The sequence below is a fragment of the Sprattus sprattus genome (genome assembly GCF_963457725.1).
Source record: "Sprattus sprattus genome assembly, chromosome: 2".
Classification (NCBI taxonomy): Eukaryota; Metazoa; Chordata; class Actinopteri; order Clupeiformes; family Clupeidae; genus Sprattus; species Sprattus sprattus.
The window spans coordinates 54,543,743-54,558,182 of NC_137921.1; the positions used below are offsets into that span (position 1 = coordinate 54,543,743).

Below are 14,440 nucleotides of genomic sequence, written 5' to 3' on the forward strand. Positions count from 1 at the left end.
GCCGAGCTGCTTGAATTCTTGCGCCAGGAGTAGCATAAAGTCACCCAACGGCAATGTGAAAGAATGGTGGTGAGTATGCCAAGACACATGAAAGTTGTGATTTTAAATCAAGGTTATTCCACCAAATATTTTTTTCTGAACTGTTCCTAAGTTAAAGCATTAGTATTGTGTAGTTCAAAAATGAATATGAGCTTGTTTTCTTTGCATTATTCGAGATCTGAAGACACTGCATCTTTTTTGCTATTTTGACCAATTGTAATTTTTCTGCAAATAAATGATCTAAATGACAATATTTTTATTTGAAATTTGGTAGGAATGTTGCCAGTAGGTTATAGAATAAAACAAAAATGTACATTTTACTTTAACACATACCAATAAATAGTAAAACCAGAGAAACTGATCATTTTGAAGTGGTCTCTTAATTTTTTCCGCGGCTGTATACTGTATATATATATAAACACACATATACACACAAACATACATAAAGGCTGAGGGTGAAGGAGAGGCAGCGCTCAACAGCCGTGACAGAATTGGCTTTGAGTTTTGCACGGTGTAATCAGTGAACAAGTGGCAGTTGTGGCAGCGTGCTGTGGCGTCTCCTCTCCGGGGGCCCTGTGGCTGAGTGGGCTCGTCTCTTGCTGCTCCCTCCTCAGAACCTCACAATACACCCCACCCCATCCTCCCTCCACTCTGGAACATATAACACACAAGCTGTCGTGTGGTCACCACTGCTGCTCATTTTCTTCTTGGGAGTTCTGAGTGTTACAGTGTACTCATTGAGGGTTACAGTGTACTAAGTGAGAGTTACAGTGTACTCCGTGAGAGTTACATTGTACTCAGTGAGTGTTACTGTGTACTCAGTGAGAGTTACAGTGTACTCAGTGAAAGTTGGGGGTGGGTACGTAGCTGGAGATTGCATGTCTGAAGAGGTAAGGGACTGTCAACACTTTGGGAAACTCTGGCCTAAAATGACACAACAAATTGGAATATGTAGCCTATGTGTTGCATCTTCTACGGTAATCCAATCTAAAAAAATTCATTTTTACAGTAATGGTAGATGCAGGGAAAAAATCCACAGGTAACTACAGAAAACTTGTGACATCAGTGATGAGAAAGATTCACTCCTATGATTTTTTTTTGTTCCATGTTTGTATCCCAGGATGCGTTTTGTGTTTTGTCTGAGATATTAATGATGACCCAACAGGCAGTCTCAGTGGGGTGGAATTGAGAGACAGACACACACACACACACACATACACTCTCACCCACACACACAGACACACCCACATGCGTACCCCTCCCTGGGAAGAGACAATGCACCCTGCCAAGCCTGGCCTAGAATCTTTACTTCCCATCCACTTTGCCTTTTGCTGAAGATCGAGCACAATCCTTCACACTTGACTGTGCACTGTGTGAATTTGAGTTGTTTGTGAGTGCAGTGTTTTGTAAGAAAGTGTGCATTTACTTGTTTTGTATATATTTATTTATATGTGCGTGTGTGTGTGTGTGTGTGTAAGTATGCAGGCGCTAGGCATAGGAGATAAGAGAATTCTCTTCATTCTACATGTGTGCTGGTTAATGTACGTGTTGGTGTATACCCAGAGTGCAGTGATGTTCTCTGAAGGAGTGGGATGGATGTATATGGCTCTATATGGCTCTATATGTCTCTCTGTATGTCTAGATATGGTATTGTGCTGGTGTCTGAATGCCTTGGCAACACCTCCACTGCCTGCTGTGGGGAGCACATGCTCTTTGACACAACCTTTTGTTCTGCATTCAGTGGACCGAGCACAGAACACACTCTCAAGCAAAGCATTTTAAAGATGCCTCTGCTGTATTGAAGGAGACCGTTTGAATAGACGGTATTCCATCAGTTTGAAGGAACGCTGAGAGCATTGTTTAGCTCCAGCCAGGGTGGAGAAGAGGAGTGCCATTCTTCTTTAAGATAGATTTTCATATTGCAGTGGCTATTATGGGAAAGGATTGAGCAGCATTTCTGTGCGCACTTGGTTTCAGCTGTATGTGAGTGACTGTGTCTGAGTGAGAATACCACTAAAATATTGTGTGTGCATGTGTCTATGTGTGTGTGTTTGTGTGTGTGTGAGTGTGTGTGTTTGTGTCTATGGCATTGACTGAAAGGGATAAAACAGTGGGGAAATGTGTCTGTAGGAACAAACACACAGGTTGTGTGATGTCCTCACCTGCGCTTGAGTTTTTCCACTGCTGCCCCAAACTAAATGAGGTGTTGTAACTATGGCAACCTGGAGCTGAAAAAAAGGAAAGAAACTGGGTAAAGGAAAGGTTTAATTGGAATTTTAGTAGTGTAATAAGTGTGTCTCTCTCTCTCTCTCTCTCTCTCTCCCTATTATTATCTCTAATATTGGTGATTAATATTAGCCTCATTCTGGCTCTGTTTACTGAATATCCTGCTCCGTGTGTGCCTTGGTCCCCCATGTCAGTGCTCATTTTTAGCTACTGCGGGTTTCCTTCTCCCTCTGCTTCAGGTATGACAGCGTTGACAATAACTTCTCAGTTTGTCAGACAGGGAGACTCCAGCCTCCATCCTCTCTCGTGGTGGTGAAACTTGTTGAGAGCTGCTCGGAGCAGATGAGAAGCTCTGCCACAGCAACCAGGTCAGGGAGGAAAAGTGTCACTGCGGTGAGCTGTCAGCCGTCTCTGAGTGCAAAGGTGGGCGGGGGGGATTGCTGCAGCGCTGTGACACCATGGGAACCCCCCCCACCCACCCATTCAACCACCCCCAGTGGAAGCACAGGGCATTGTCACCTTCCTCCTCCGCAGCATCAATTACACAGGAGAGAGAAAGGGAGAGAGAGAGAGAGAGAGAGAGAGGGAGAAAGAAAGAGAGAGAGAGGGAGGGAGAGAGATGTTGCGGAAAAACCTTATATGGACACAGTCGAGGATAAGTTTGGACAAATAATAATGGAATGAAATAAAGAAGGAGTAGACAGTTGGTATATATTGATTGAGATTGGGAGAAGATAAAGACAGGACAAGACAAAGACAGTGTAAAAGAGTTACAGAAGAAAGGAGAGAAAGAACTATATCCTGCTGCAGCTGTCCTACAATTCCTGTTGTGAAATAACACTAACTCTAACTCTTAAGCAAAATAAATGAGTAAAATGCTGATATTTCCTTTCCCCTACCACGTATCTCTGCATACTGGGGGGGATGCATCTTGGTGGGAAGGTTGTTGTTGTTGTGGCAGCCTTCATATAAAACTTGGTTGTATTATGTGGGCAAATCACTTTGCCACTGGTTAGACTGCTCTTCAGACCTCTGGAGGTTTGAATGAATGCATTGACATCATCTGGATAACAACACCATGCATTCTGGTGGTCAGGGCCTGGGGGGAGACAGGTTGTGGACGGAGGATGGGATTGAATGTGAAGTGTTGTTTGTCCATTTTGGGAACGTGTCCTTGGATGCATCGCCTGATGTTGACACATTTTATGGCTAGTAACATGGCAGAAGGGTTTTAATAACAAAGAAAGAATTGGGTTTAAAGCTTGATCTTTTACAAATCACCTGCTATAAAGTGCTGTTGCCTGAAGTCCAGGTAACCAATGTGTTGTCATGAGCAGTAGCTAAATGAACAATAACTTAATCAAAAATGATGAACATGAGAACTTCCATAAAATACAGTATGGGAGTGTATGTGTGTGTGTGTGTGTGTGTGTGTGTGTGTGTGTGTGTGTGTGTGTGTGTGTGTGTGTGTGTGTGTGTGTGTGTGTGTGTGTGTGTGTGTGTGTGTGTGTGTGTGTGTGTTCTTTTTTGATTTGGTGCACATTTTCTCCCGGTGATGCCCTTTTAATAACGTAGCGGCAGGGCGATCGCATACGGTGCAAGCATGCATAATTCATGATGTAGATTAATCTATCCTGGCAAAGCCTGGCGGTCTTTATTCCCCTCTTCCTCCCTCTCTCCCTCTCTCGCTTTCAATCTCTGCGCCTCTTTCTCACCTGCTCTTTTTTCTGTCGCTCCTTTGTGTGCTGAAGCTTTGTGATGAGGCTAATGCAGCTGTTTGTCAATTTCAATTACCAGTAGTCCTCCTTTTGAAGCCCCCGATATCACCGGCAAAAGGAATAGAGGTGGTAATATCTCTCCTGTCCATCAACAGCAGCATCAGCTCCCAACCAAGCCTCTCTATACCTGCCCCCCTGCTCTGCTTAATGGGCTCCTTTTCACTGGCAACCATCACAGGAAAAACAAAATCATCCCCAATCTGGTGCGTTCTAGCTCAGAAGCTCGGTGTTGATCTTCCACAGATGCGGAGCTTTGGCAGAAGAGCGAGAGAAGGAGGAGGACTTGTGTGGATTATTGGATTGATTGGATTCAGGATGTGTTAGGAGTTGACTTGCAGTTTCACTGTCATTAATCACTTGGGCCACAGTTCTTTCATTCACCACAGTGATTGAAACGGACATGGTTATACTGCCTCCGCTCTGAAGGGGGAGTTGTGCTCTCCTGCCGTTTATGACATGTCATTGACTACGGAGTGCATGAACCAGAAACACATTTGGTACAACAGAGCATGTGGCTGAAAAGTCTTAATGCTGTGTTTTGGGTATTTCATCATCTGTGATTCCACTGTGTGTTTGAAAGTGTGCTATACATTTTTGTAGGACACTTGTATGTGAAGGTGCTTCATCTAGCAAGTATTAAAATAGACTACTGTACTTAAAGTGATGAAGAGCAAGAGGTTTCATTTCGTGCTTTGCACTGATGGAACAAAGCATTCGAATTTATCCATGACAACGTCTGGAGTCCTCTAAGCACCGCAGTGGTCCCTCGCGTCTGGTCCGATTTGGGTCAGGCAGGACCAGACGGGCCCCCTGTGAGGCTGCCATGCCCTGTAGCTGGCTGTGGAGTACCCTTCTGGCCTGGAACCTACTCGGACAAACCATCGGGGGTCACCACCCACGAGCTGGCACTCCACGCAAACGTCTGCTCACGCCATCGGCTTGTTTGGTAAGCGGGAGCCCCAGGAAAGATTGAAGTTAAAGACGGATTGTGTACAGGGGAAGATGCAACAAAAAGAATGGACCTCATTCTGGAACATTAACTTAAGTGTCTTCTTAAATGTCTTCTAACGAACTTCGTTAGACCAAACCTAAGAAAGATCCCTGCCGGATTCATGAATGCGTAGAAATGTGTTCTTAAACAGCCAAAGTGTTCTCAGCTGCGCTCCCCCGAATGAGGAATGCCACCCATTCTTAAATTGAACGTGCGTTCTCGTACACCTTTGCATACATAATCAAGCGTCTTTGAGAAGTTTGAAAAGCACTATATAAATGTGTTGTATTATTAGTATTATTATTATAAATGCCCCGTCAGCTCCTTATAAGGGCATGCAACCACATGACCGTGTGCACACAGAATCCACAGGCAATGTGAAAGCAACTTGAGATTAAAATCATGTCAAAGCTGAAAGTGAAAACTGGTGGTTCAAGATTTTATTTGTCACATGCAACATCATTCCAGTAAGATGAGCAGTGGAATGTTTCCTCACTGGCTCTAACAATATGCACACTATGCAAGGTGTGTGCGTGTGCGTGTGCGTGTGCGTGTGCGTGTGCGTGTGCGTGTGCGTGTGCGTGTGTGTGTGCGTGTGTGTGTGTGTGTGTGTGAGAGAGAGAGAGAGAGTGTGTGTGAACATAACCATATGCAGAAGGCCCACCTTTGTGTGTGTGTGTGTGTGTGTGTGAGAGAGAGTGTGTGTGTACATATTCATATGCACAAGGCCCACCGTGAGTGAGGGTCTTGCTGCCCAGGGCTCCGACTGAACTCTGCTGGAGGCTCTGAGGTGAGGCAGCCTCAGATCAATGGGTCTGAAGGGCAGCCCTTTATCTTCCCCTGGAGAGGAGGGAGGAGGACGAGGTGAAGCAGGCAGGGAGGGGTTGGACAGGAGGGAAGAGGACGAGGTGAAGCAGGCAGGGAGGGCTTGGACAGGAGGGAGGAGGACGAGGTGAAGCAGGCAGGGAGGGCTTGGACAGTCGGGGGGTGGTCATTTCACCAGCAGGAACGTGATGTTTGCCCACATGGGCCGACTCAGAGTGACTGGACAAGAGAGGGAGTCTGCTAGAGGAGTTACTGCAGCAGTGACATCACACCAGGAGAGACGGTAGCGCTGGATTCCCCCCCCCCCAATCCCCCTGAGTCTCACAGGGCTCCAGATGGCCACTAAAATGGTCGCAAATGCGTATAAATCTTTTATTTTGTATCTTCTTTCCCTGTCCGTCGCCAGTGGCAACCATCCCCCAGGTGAACACATTTCCTTCAGCCAGCTGATATACTGATGTCATGATGTAATGGGGTTCGACATCAACGCTTGTACAATTTTGCAAAACAGAATTACAAAACTGTACTGTGACAACTCAAAAACTCTGAGGACTTGCCTGATCCAAGGACAAGTGTACTTCTGGTGCAGTCTCATAAAATGTTATATTGATATTGGCATTGGTTTTCAGTGAGCATCATCGTTAATGAAATATTTCAGTAGTAACTACATAGCTTAACTTCAAAGCTGCTTTCACATGTCGTCTTTCTTAATTCCTGAAGAAGTCAACACATCAAGGCTACTGTAGACTATTAACACGTCCACTTCACATACGCAGATCCACTGCCTTGCGTCTCTATTGTGTGCTTGAACGCAACATAATCATGTTGAAGTTAGGGTTAAGCTGTGGTGGTTATATATCAAGATAGCTTAAGCCATACATAATCAAGTTCATTCTTTTGTAGTGTCCAGTTTTTTTTATTCATCCAAGGAAATTGTGAATTTTTATCAGGATAGGTGGTGAAAACATGATGTGTCTAATCCTAAACTGTGAACAAGGCATATTGCTCACATTCTAGGATCTTTTGGGACTCATGGCTCCCTAGTTGCCTGCCTGCCTACCTGTCAGCCCAGGGCAAGGAGGGAAGCACAGATGTTTGGAGCAAAGATCCCCAGCTCCTCATCTCTTCCTTTATTAAGGAACAGTATTCATCAGCAGCCTGGCGTCAGCGGGGCTAGTGTGGAAATTATGGGCCCATTCCTGCACATGTAGAGATGGAGGGAAAAGAAGAGAGATTGAAGAGTAGATGAGAATGAAGGAGAGAAAGGATGCACAGCGCAGAGGCATGAGCGTTTCTGCCGCCTGTTCTTAATTAGCCCCTGACTGTGTGTGAACACCATCTGGGATGACTGTTGTTCTTCCCTCTTATTCTTTTTGGAAATAAAATCCTCATTTGAACCGTGTGTGTTTCGTGCCCTACCATTAGATTGTCATTTAGGTAGTGTCCCTGTTCGTTGGTTTGTTCATTCCATCCATTCTCTCTATGAACACAGAGACTAGGCTGGCTACTGCATCTGTTACACTGATTTGTTTTCCCATGTTAAAGGGGCAGACCCCAACCTCTTGCCATAGGCGACAAACGACATGTGAAGTTAATGTTGTCTGCTCTTGTCTATTTAAGTGTTGGCTTATAAAAGCAAGTTGTTATGGGGTCTTGATGTGTTCTTGTGGTACGGAGGATGCAGCACAGGTTCGTGTGTTCTTGTGGTACGGAGGATGCAGCACGGGTTGGTGTGTTCTTGTGGTACTGAGGATGCAGCACAGGTTGTTATGGGGTCTTGATGTGTTCTTGTGGTACGGAGGATGCAGTACAGGTTCGTGTGTTCTTGTGGTACTGAGGATGCAGCACAGGTTGTTATGGGGGCTTGATGTGTTCTTGTGGTATGGAGGATGCAGCACAGGTTGGTGTGTTCTTGTGGTACGGAGGATGCAGCACAGGTTGTTATGGGGGCTTGATGTGTTCTTGTGGTATGGAGGATGCAGCACAGGTTGGTGTGTTCTTGTGGTATGGAGGATGCAGCACAGGTTGGTGTGTTCTTGTGGTATGGAGGATGCAGCACAGGTTGGTGTGTTCTTGTGGTATGGAAGATGCAGCACAGGTTGGTGTGTTCTTGTGGTATGGAGGATGCAGCACAGGTTGTAAAATCAGCACTTGTCCTTCATCTAAATGGGTTCCTCTCCCATACATTCTGCCTACTGATTAATGAAGCATCTATGAACTGACCCCAGGGTATCTGTCTTTACTTTCGTGCCCTCTCTCCTCTCCCTCTTTGTATGTCTCTGCTATCATCTGGCTCCTCTACCCCCTCTGTCTGTCTTCCTTGCACTTCATGCTCTGCTTTTCTGCATCCAATCACCCAATCCTTCCTCCAGGTTGGGCTGTTGGCTATTCAGAGGAGTTAGTCTCAGATCTATAATAATAATAATAATAATTCATTTTATTTTTAAAGCACTTTTCATTCAAAGGAATCTCAGAGTGCCTACATATTAGAAAATAACTATAATAATACAATAAAATTAAAAACAAATTTAAATATTAACATAAGCATAACAGAAAAGATTCAACACAAGGCCAGAAATGCCTTCCTGAATAAAAAAGTCTTAAGTCCAGCTTTAAAGATGATGATTAGAGACTTGATTGAGTTGAATGTTACATTCCCTCACTTTGTTCCTAGTTCTGCGTAGAGTAAGTGAATATGTTGTGTGTGTTCTGTACGGGTGCTCACTGCTTTCTGTAGAAGAAAACACCTCACTGATTTAATTCTCTCTCTTCACCCGTCATCCAGTAGCAACATCTGTGGTGACGTCTTTTGAACAAACTGGGTCACTGTAGCCACAGTAGTCCATTGCATCTTATAGTCACCAGGCTCTGGAGCTGCCCACAGTGCAGTGCATAATAGGACAGAGAAACCCCTGTAAAAGGAAGCAGGCAGCTGGGCACCCCGGAGAGGAAGTCTGAGAACAGCATGCCAGTTTTCAAGAGCCAACATCACAAAGCATGCAGCATTGACATGAGTTGAGAGAGAAGCAAGGGTGAAATCCGCTCTCAGTGAAGGAATGCGAGCAGCATCACTGACCATACTGACCATGCTAATAGAAGGCATTCATTACGCTTATATATTGGCTTGTGGGTTTGATGGAGAACATGTGATACACATAATTTTTATTGGTGTGTGTGTATGTGTGTTTGGATTTAATCCTAAAGCAAGTTTAACATTGTGAAAATATTGCATCAGATGAAACACTTCTTAAAAAACATTTATTCAAATCAAACATGCTCTGACGGTAGGTTTAATTTCATACATTTTTAAGATTTTCTGCCCATTTTCACCTCATCCGAGCTGGCCAGTTTCACACGAGGGAATTCAAAACATTTCCTCTCTTAGTCTACTTTAACCTTCATTCTCACCCCCCCGCCCCCCCCCCCCCCCCCCCCCCCCCCTCTCTCTTCCTCTCTCTGACACCCACCACATCGGTCCCAAGAGTCTATTTATACATCTCTGTTTCCTAATTTTCCAAGTGGCAACAGAAGCCTAAGGGGTGGATGGCGATGCTTATCCTGCCATCTGCCCCTGCTCTCTCTCTCTCAGCTCTTGGATTGGGTCAAGAGAGGGAAATGTACCCCCCCACCCCCACCCCACCTGAGTCCCTCCATCAGAAGCCCTAACAAGCTCACTCTCCATGCAGGCACACGCTGAGGGCTACTTGCTCAGCTTTAATTGCTATGGATCTGCCAGACCAAAGACGGCCACTCCAGAGAAGTGTGTTAGCTGCACATCAAATGAACGCAATGCTGGGGCTTGATTTTTAAGAACACTGCAGTCATTAAAAGAGAGCTCTGTATGCAAGTGTGTGTATGTGTGTGTGTGTGTGTGTGTGTCTGTGTCTTTGCCAGGGTGAGAGGGCTCCTGTCTACTTTCCATGAAATATAGTTATCTGCAGGCGATTCTTTCAATTGGCCCTGTTTAAGGAAACAGAGAGCCACTCTGTTACTGTGACATGAATAGAGCTAAAGGTAGCTGTTTCCCATCACAGCGGTGTCACATCCTGCAAAGTGGTGATGATGAAAGTGCAACCGCTCCACAGAGAACATACTTGCTGTTTTATACCACAGTCATTTTAGCACTCTCAACTATTTAAAGACAAGCTAATTCAAAGTGATATTTATCCAAAAAGCATAAAGTGGCAAAAAGCATTAGAGGACTCTTGTGTTTAAAGCATGGTTAAGGAGTGTCTTCTCCTCACCTGAGCAGTAGTAAGATTGGAGGGAGGGAGATAAAGGGAGGGTGATTGATGTGCAGGTGACCAGAGAGGCCAATCCTCTTCTCCCAAGTGCCGTTAGTTGAGTAATGATGCTTTTAATTTGTAATGACACACGCTGTTAATTTCATCAAACTGTTTACAACTCACCCTGTCAAAGGGATATTTCCAGAGCCTTCCTGATGTTGCCATGGCTCCTCTTTGCTGTGAGTTGAGAGAAAGGGTTTGGATTGCACTGAAGTTTAATATCAGGGGCTGTATTAGTGTTCACGGTTAGGATTTGCATACAGACAACAATACAGGTGCAGCTCTGAAGCCGGTGCAGTCTCAAGGTCATCAGCAACTTCTCTGTCAGAAGCAATGGCCTGGCCATCCACAGCATCACTGGAGCTGGCCACTGCTGTTTCTCTGATTGGGATGTGGCTTTGGAGCGTGAGCCTGCTGCATTTTGCCCTGGGATAATATAAACACATTAACGGACACAGCTGGGTTAAGGAATCATTTGAACCTTCCGACACCAGGAAACTTAACCAAGTGGCTGCAGAGGGAACTATTTGAACAGTGTGAGGTCGCTCCTTTTGACTCATGTGCTGTGTGAAAGCGAGCAGCAAGAGGCTCGAGAGGACGTGTATGAATCTACGGTCCCTGAACACAATCTCCCCTCAGCAGCTGGGGCACTGGGGCACAGGGGGAGGGGGCACCTTTGGTAGGGTGACAGATTGCTCTGAAGGGCAGGCAAGGCCATGTGGGTCGCTGTGAGATGTTTGAAGTCTGCGGGAAGATGGGGATGAAAAGCCAGGCCCATTGGATTAGTCTTCCGATCTTAGCGTGAGATAGCAGCATTAGCCGCTAACTGATGTTTTGTCGCCAGCTGAGTGGCTGTTCTCTGACAGTGGTGAAAGTGCCTGCTTACCACTGATGCTTTGGGGCTTTCAGACGATTGCTGTAATATAGTAGTAGGGTAGAACTGGCAGTGTAAAAGTAATCTCTACGTGTATTTGTTTTTTAGAGTTAGAGTTTCATATTGTTTGATGGGCCATGGGTTTGATTGGAAGTGCAATGCAGTGCCAACGCCTATGCTCCTCCGCTCAGAAAATCTACTGAAGGTTGATCTTAATCCTTTCTTTGGACGAGGTTTGGTTGTTTATAGAAAAGCAAACTAAGACATGCATCACAAAACTGGCCATTACAATGGATGATGTGGAGCATTTGGTGTTGTTGCACTGAAAGAGCGTTTTGTTTCTCCATCAAAACCCCATCAAAGGCAGTGGACTGTTTGTACTCCTCCAGTCTCTGCTCTCATTCTGGCTGTTGTGATGTTTCTGTAGGGGCGTGAGCAGAAGTGGCTGTTGTTAGTCCCTTTTGTCTGCGGCACTTGTCGCAAATTAAAAAAAATAAAAAATATACTGGCTGCTTGTCGTTCTCTCCTCTCATACAGTCATACTCTCTTTTTTCTGTTATGTTTAACACTCTTCCATTCTCTTTTACTCTCCTGCCTTATCCACCCCCCCCCCCCCCCTTTCAATTTCTTCTCTCTTCTAGCTCAGCTGTTAGTGCTCAGACCTATTTTATCTGCTCCTCACACTTGTCCTCCCAGAACTCTGTGCTGACGGTCTTCCTTCAGGAAGCGTTTGCTACAGATTAGACACACAAGCTTCTTACCCGAATCACATCCAGACATCCAGAAGCACTGCTTTGAAAATGGATGAGGGGGGTTGGGGGTATGGTTATAGTCTAAAACCGTGTGTTGTGGAATGGATATCTTTGCATTGTTTTCCATGCAGAATCACTAAAGCGACTTGGTGTGAGGCTTTTAAGAGTCTGTTATTTGGATGACAATCAAGATTTGGAAATGATGGCGAAATATATATATATATATTTGCAGTTAAAAGAAAGTGGGTTTTGAAATGGCATTATACTCATTGCTTTGTGTGTGTGTGTGTGTGTGTTTTACAGGACTCTGCACAAGAGGGAGTCATCACACGGGACATTCACCGCACCTTCCCCGCTCATGACTACTTCAAGGACTCCAATGGCGATGGCCAGGACTCCCTCTACAAGATCTGCAAGGTGAGGGCATTGTCACAGGATCACAACGTCCCAGAGTCAGGTTCCTGTAGCTCCTCTCCTGAGCATGAGCGTACCTGAAAGTGTACCCAGCCTCATGTTAGAAGTTGTGCTCCTAGCATTCAATGCATTACTTCTCATGGCTCATTGAAACTCCAAGTACTACTGTCATCTTATTGTTTTGGTTCCATATACCCTGTATATTGCCATAATAATAATAATAATAATAATGATGATGAAGCTACATTTGATGTTAAATTGCCTTTCATGACACCCAGGGTCATTGCACAAATACAACAAGAATACAAATACAAACATACAAATATGATTTACAAAACACTAAATCACAATTATAATAATAATATTATAATTATAAATTACAATAATTCACAATTCCGGATGTGATGGGGAAATTAATTGTAGAGCTTAGGGGCAACGTGTTAAAAGGCATTTCCACTATTGAAGGGGTTCATGTCCAGTAAGGTGAGTAGACCTGCTGAGGAGGATCCCAGTAACCAGGCAAGGGTGGAGTTCTCCAGGAGGTTAGTGAGGGAAGTGGGAGCATGATTATGTAGGATCTTAAATGTAAGGAGCAGATGTTAGTTATCCACAGGAAATCAGGTTTTATCGCAATTCCTGTGCTTTTGTTTGGATAGCGGTGCCCAATCCCCACACTATCACACGGGAGCGCTCATGAAACTGGCCAACCATAGATCCTGAGGATCTACGCACAGCGCACAACTGGTTGGTGACAGCCGCAACATGCGCCACATGTTGTACCTGGGATCAACAACGGCTCTCCTTCACAGTACAACATGCACTGTGTAGTATGCAGAACATCTTTATGTTTGTCTGCAAAATGTGTAACTTAATTCGATAGGCAACAGGAAACCAGTGAAGCTGAATGAGCAGAGGTGCTATGGAGCTGGTTTATTTGGAGCCAGTGAAGTCGTTTATTAGGGATGCCAGACAGGATGGAATTGCGGTAGTGAATGTGGGATGAAACATAAGCATTGACCAGGACTTCTCTGCTGTGCTGAGTGAGGTCAGGGCATAGTCTTGCGATGTTCTGTAGATGGAAAAAGGCATTGCGAGAAACATTGTTTATGTTTGCAGTGAAGGAGAGAGTACTATCTTAAATAACACCAGAGCTCTTAAACTGAATGGAACAGGGTAAGGTGCAGCCTTCGATGGAGAGGGTGAAAGTGTTCATCTCCACAAGAGCTGATTTAGGGCCAATGAGTATCTCACTCTACTGTTTAGTTTCATATCATTTCTAGTCATCCACAAGTTGATATCATAAAGACATTTATTGGAGAAAGAAGAACAGTGGGCTTCACTAAACCATGGGCTCCGATGTCGGCTAGACGTTCTAGGAGAAGGACAGTGGGCTTCACCAAACCATTGACTCACTCCAATGTTGGCTAGACGTTCTACGAGAAGCTGATGAAAAATGATGTCAAAGCACTGAGTAAGGAAAGTAGCCCAGCAGCATCTACGCACAGGAGCTCTTTGGTTATCTTAACCAAAACAGTTTCGGGCGAATCCAGATTGCAATGTGTTTGGTGATCCTGGTGCTGAGAAACCACTATCCTATCAAGGACTTCTGATATTAATGGTTAGCTGGAGATCACTCATGGATGGATCCTGAAGTCATCAGGATCCAGTCCAGGCTTGTCCAGTGTTGGTCTGACATTGGCAGTTTTTAATGAAATGGGGACTACACCAGTGTCAAGACAAGTGTTAATGAGGGTATCAGTGGGTAGTAGTGGGCAGGCATGCCTTAATTAAGCTTGTTGGAACAGGATTGAGCTGAAGAAGAGGAATTGCACTTCGTGATGAGATCCAAGATGTGACTTTCTGCTTGGAGACTGAAGCTTTGGTTAGTGGTGGGCCCAGAGTATTCAGGAAGCATGGTTCCTTTTCCTCATTAAAAAAGTAAATTGTTGATGAATTGTTGCAATTTTAGAGTTGGAAAAATCCAGGTGGTTTAAGTAGTCCATTTACAGTGGGAAATGGAGCTCTGGTGTTTCCCTCTCCTGCACTGATGATTTCTGCATAATATGATGTCTTTGCACTGAACTATGTAACATTGTACTGAAGTATGTGATCAGAATACTCAGAAATCTCTTTGTATACAGCCAATATGCATGACCAGTTTTGTTTAGACCCATGGACTTCATCTGGTGGAGTTGAGATGTGTACCAAGGTGCAGTGTGAACACATGACCATGAAACAGTCTGTGTGTTGAGGGG

The 14,440-nt window shown here is 44.8% G+C and overlaps 1 protein-coding gene across 1 annotated transcript in view; it reads left to right on the forward strand.

The window, feature by feature from the left end:
• The window catches only part of rabgap1l (RAB GTPase activating protein 1-like), a gene marked incomplete at its 3' end in the record, with an annotated part of 99,903 nt that overhangs the window by 50,075 nt on the left and 35,388 nt on the right, over window positions 1-14,440 (forward strand). Inside the window, 1 exon segment of the mRNA XM_080832006.1 lies at window positions 12,075-12,188. Within this exon segment, the coding sequence (XP_080688132.1) occupies window positions 12,075-12,188 (114 nt within the window).